Below are 2,283 nucleotides of genomic sequence, written 5' to 3'. Positions count from 1 at the left end.
TTATAACCAAAAATAATCCTTACCACCATGTTTCAATAGACACATTGTGTAGTTTAAAACTGACATCAAAACTTCTATGAGTTTCCTTAGCCTTCTCAGCTGCAGCTGCCATTGTAGAATGTAGACTACGTAAGGTACATGTACCATGTGGATGGGGCAGGTGGGTGTGGTATAGGCTTTTAATCAAGAATGGGCGTCTAAACAAGCATGGGCGTTTATTTTCAAAGTTATATGCTGTCTCTAGGCGTTTATACAGGCATGGGCGTTTATAGGGAGTAGGCGTTTCCACGAGGAAATACGGTATTAGTATTAGTACAGTAGGTATTAATAATGTATGTGCATATACATGTGCATATTATGTGTACATATGTACATGTACATGTACATGCATTTACTTCTCTGCAATGACTGATGCTGGTCTCTTGGGTACAAGAGGGTTAGATAACTCCAGCTCAAGAAGCATGTAAGTTCTAGCATCTTTATACACATGACCATCCACTTTTGATTCTAAAGAAAGAGGATAATTCTTTTAACAGGGCTTCAGTCTCTCTCTCTCATCCAGTACCTGAGGTTAGTGTCTCAGCTGCTGAATTGATGGATACAACAGAAGCTCTCATTGATGTACTGGGCCTCTTGGCAGCAAACTTTTTACCACTACCTACAGCAGTATTGGATGAATAATATACATGCATGTACACATTACAATGTACATACTGTATATGTACATGTACATGTACAATTATACAACAATTTTATACATGTACATGTACATGTATGCTCATTGTGTATGACTAACCAAAAGCACCACTTTTATAAAGTGATTCCATTACGTTCTTAGTGTGTACTTCATTAGTCCTCTCTCCCAACTCTATCTCATTGAGACTCTCAACATAATAAGCACCAAAGACACGAGTGACTCCTGGGTATAACAAACTAGAGAGATCAAGATAAGCCACTCCATGATGGGATATGGTCGTCTCCTCCTCCTTTGACTTCCCACGTCCACTGGATGAGGAGGATATACGTACTAGTTCAACTGGCCAGATGGGGGAGCGGGAGAGCTGACGCAACAAGGCTGTGTTGAGGGTCGGAGTGAGGTACGTCCGGAGCTCAGAGTTCCAAACTATTCTTGGACGACGGGACTCTGCCAGTCGTCTGAAATCAATGTCGTCGTAAGATGAGATTTGACCTGATTCATCTTCAATAGCATTAGACTCAATAACACTAGAGAAAGAGAGAGAGAGATTCATGTTACAAAGAAAGAGAGATGAAAAAGATCAAAGTAACAAAAAATAAGAAGGATATGTACATGTAAAGTATATGTACATGCACATAGAATTGTACAATTCTAAATGTATGCTATAATCAATATTACTGGTCAGTCAATGATGATAATCCTGCTGTAGCTGGACTGAGCTCTGCCCACTTCCACAGTCTCATAGACTGAGCCAAATCAACTTCACCAGCAGGCTTAATCTCACCATTAGCCATACTGAGAGGAACCAATGAATTATCCTATGGAGAGGGAGAGGAGGGTAGGCAGAGAATATAATATGAAATATTGATAGTAAAAGAGAATATACATGTACATATATGCCACGTATACATGTACATGTACATGTACATGCACATCATGTATGATGCATGATTTAGGCATTATGATTTATTCTTAAAACATTATTGTACATTTACACATGTATAATATGTGAAAAGAGGGTTCATTATATCACTTATGCATACATGTAATTATACAAAAGAGAATACAACGTACTCCAGGATTAGGTTTAGGTGTAGCTATAGTGAATGATACCAAAGGACTTGGAGACCATCCTTCAGGCAATGAATATACTCCTTTGACTCTCAAAGACATTATATTACTAGAAATACATTTAATGCAATAATAATAAAGTAATGAATGATTAAATTAAGCTACTATAGAACTACATGTATATATACATGTACATTTAAAATTTTCATTAAAATGCATACATGTACATGCATGTACATGTACAGTGTAAGTGTAAATTATTGTTGGTATAAAATTTTGATGCATAACAATTAATTATTAATTATACTGTAGTGCTATACCTATTAGAGATGTCATCAGATAAAAAGACTACTCCTTTACCAAGATTAACTACAACATCAACTTCAGGCAAATTCTCAGTCACTGGTGAGGTAGCACTGAGTGGCTGGAGGTACAGTGTCTGCTCCATATGGCATTGACCTTTAATAGAAAAAGAAAATTAATAGATTGGGAGAAAGAGAGAAAAAGAGAGAGAA

The 2,283-nt window shown here is 37.0% G+C and overlaps 1 protein-coding gene across 1 annotated transcript; it reads right to left on the bottom strand.

The window, feature by feature from the left end:
* Positions 1 to 391: 391 nt before the first annotated feature.
* LOC109591532 (cilia- and flagella-associated protein 70-like) lies at positions 392 to 2,228 on the bottom strand. The gene is made up of 6 exons (XM_020007251.1): positions 2,089 to 2,228; positions 1,772 to 1,877; positions 1,376 to 1,515; positions 797 to 1,224; positions 566 to 658; positions 392 to 507 (listed from the first exon to the last, which is right to left on the bottom strand). Exons 1-6 carry the CDS (start codon positions 2,214 to 2,216, stop codon positions 392 to 394), a joined length of 1,011 nt encoding a protein of 336 aa, XP_019862810.1. The 5' UTR covers positions 2,217 to 2,228.
* Positions 2,229 to 2,283: the final 55 nt, after the last annotated feature.

The sequence above is a fragment of the Amphimedon queenslandica genome, unplaced genomic scaffold (assembly GCF_000090795.2).
Source record: "Amphimedon queenslandica unplaced genomic scaffold, v1.1 AMPQUscaffold_7938_Cont20115, whole genome shotgun sequence".
NCBI classification, from domain to species: Eukaryota; Metazoa; Porifera; class Demospongiae; order Haplosclerida; family Niphatidae; genus Amphimedon; species Amphimedon queenslandica.
The sequence above is the reverse complement of the archived record's forward strand: the minus strand, read 5'-3'. Positions and strand labels throughout refer to the sequence as shown.

Bases quoted from the DNA above. Each gene is read 5' to 3' on its own strand.
- LOC109591532 (XM_020007251.1), bottom strand. From the start codon at position 2,216: ATGGAGCAGACACTGTACCTCCAGCCACTCAGTGCTACCTCACCAGTG. The intron at 1,516-1,771 runs GTACGTTGTATT...CCCTCTCCATAG, and splicing joins CACCTAAACCTAATCCTGGA to GATAATTCATTGGTTCCTCT. The intron at 508-565 runs GTACTGGATGAG...CTCTTTCTTTAG, and splicing joins AGCTGAGACACTAACCTCAG to AATCAAAAGTGGATGGTCAT.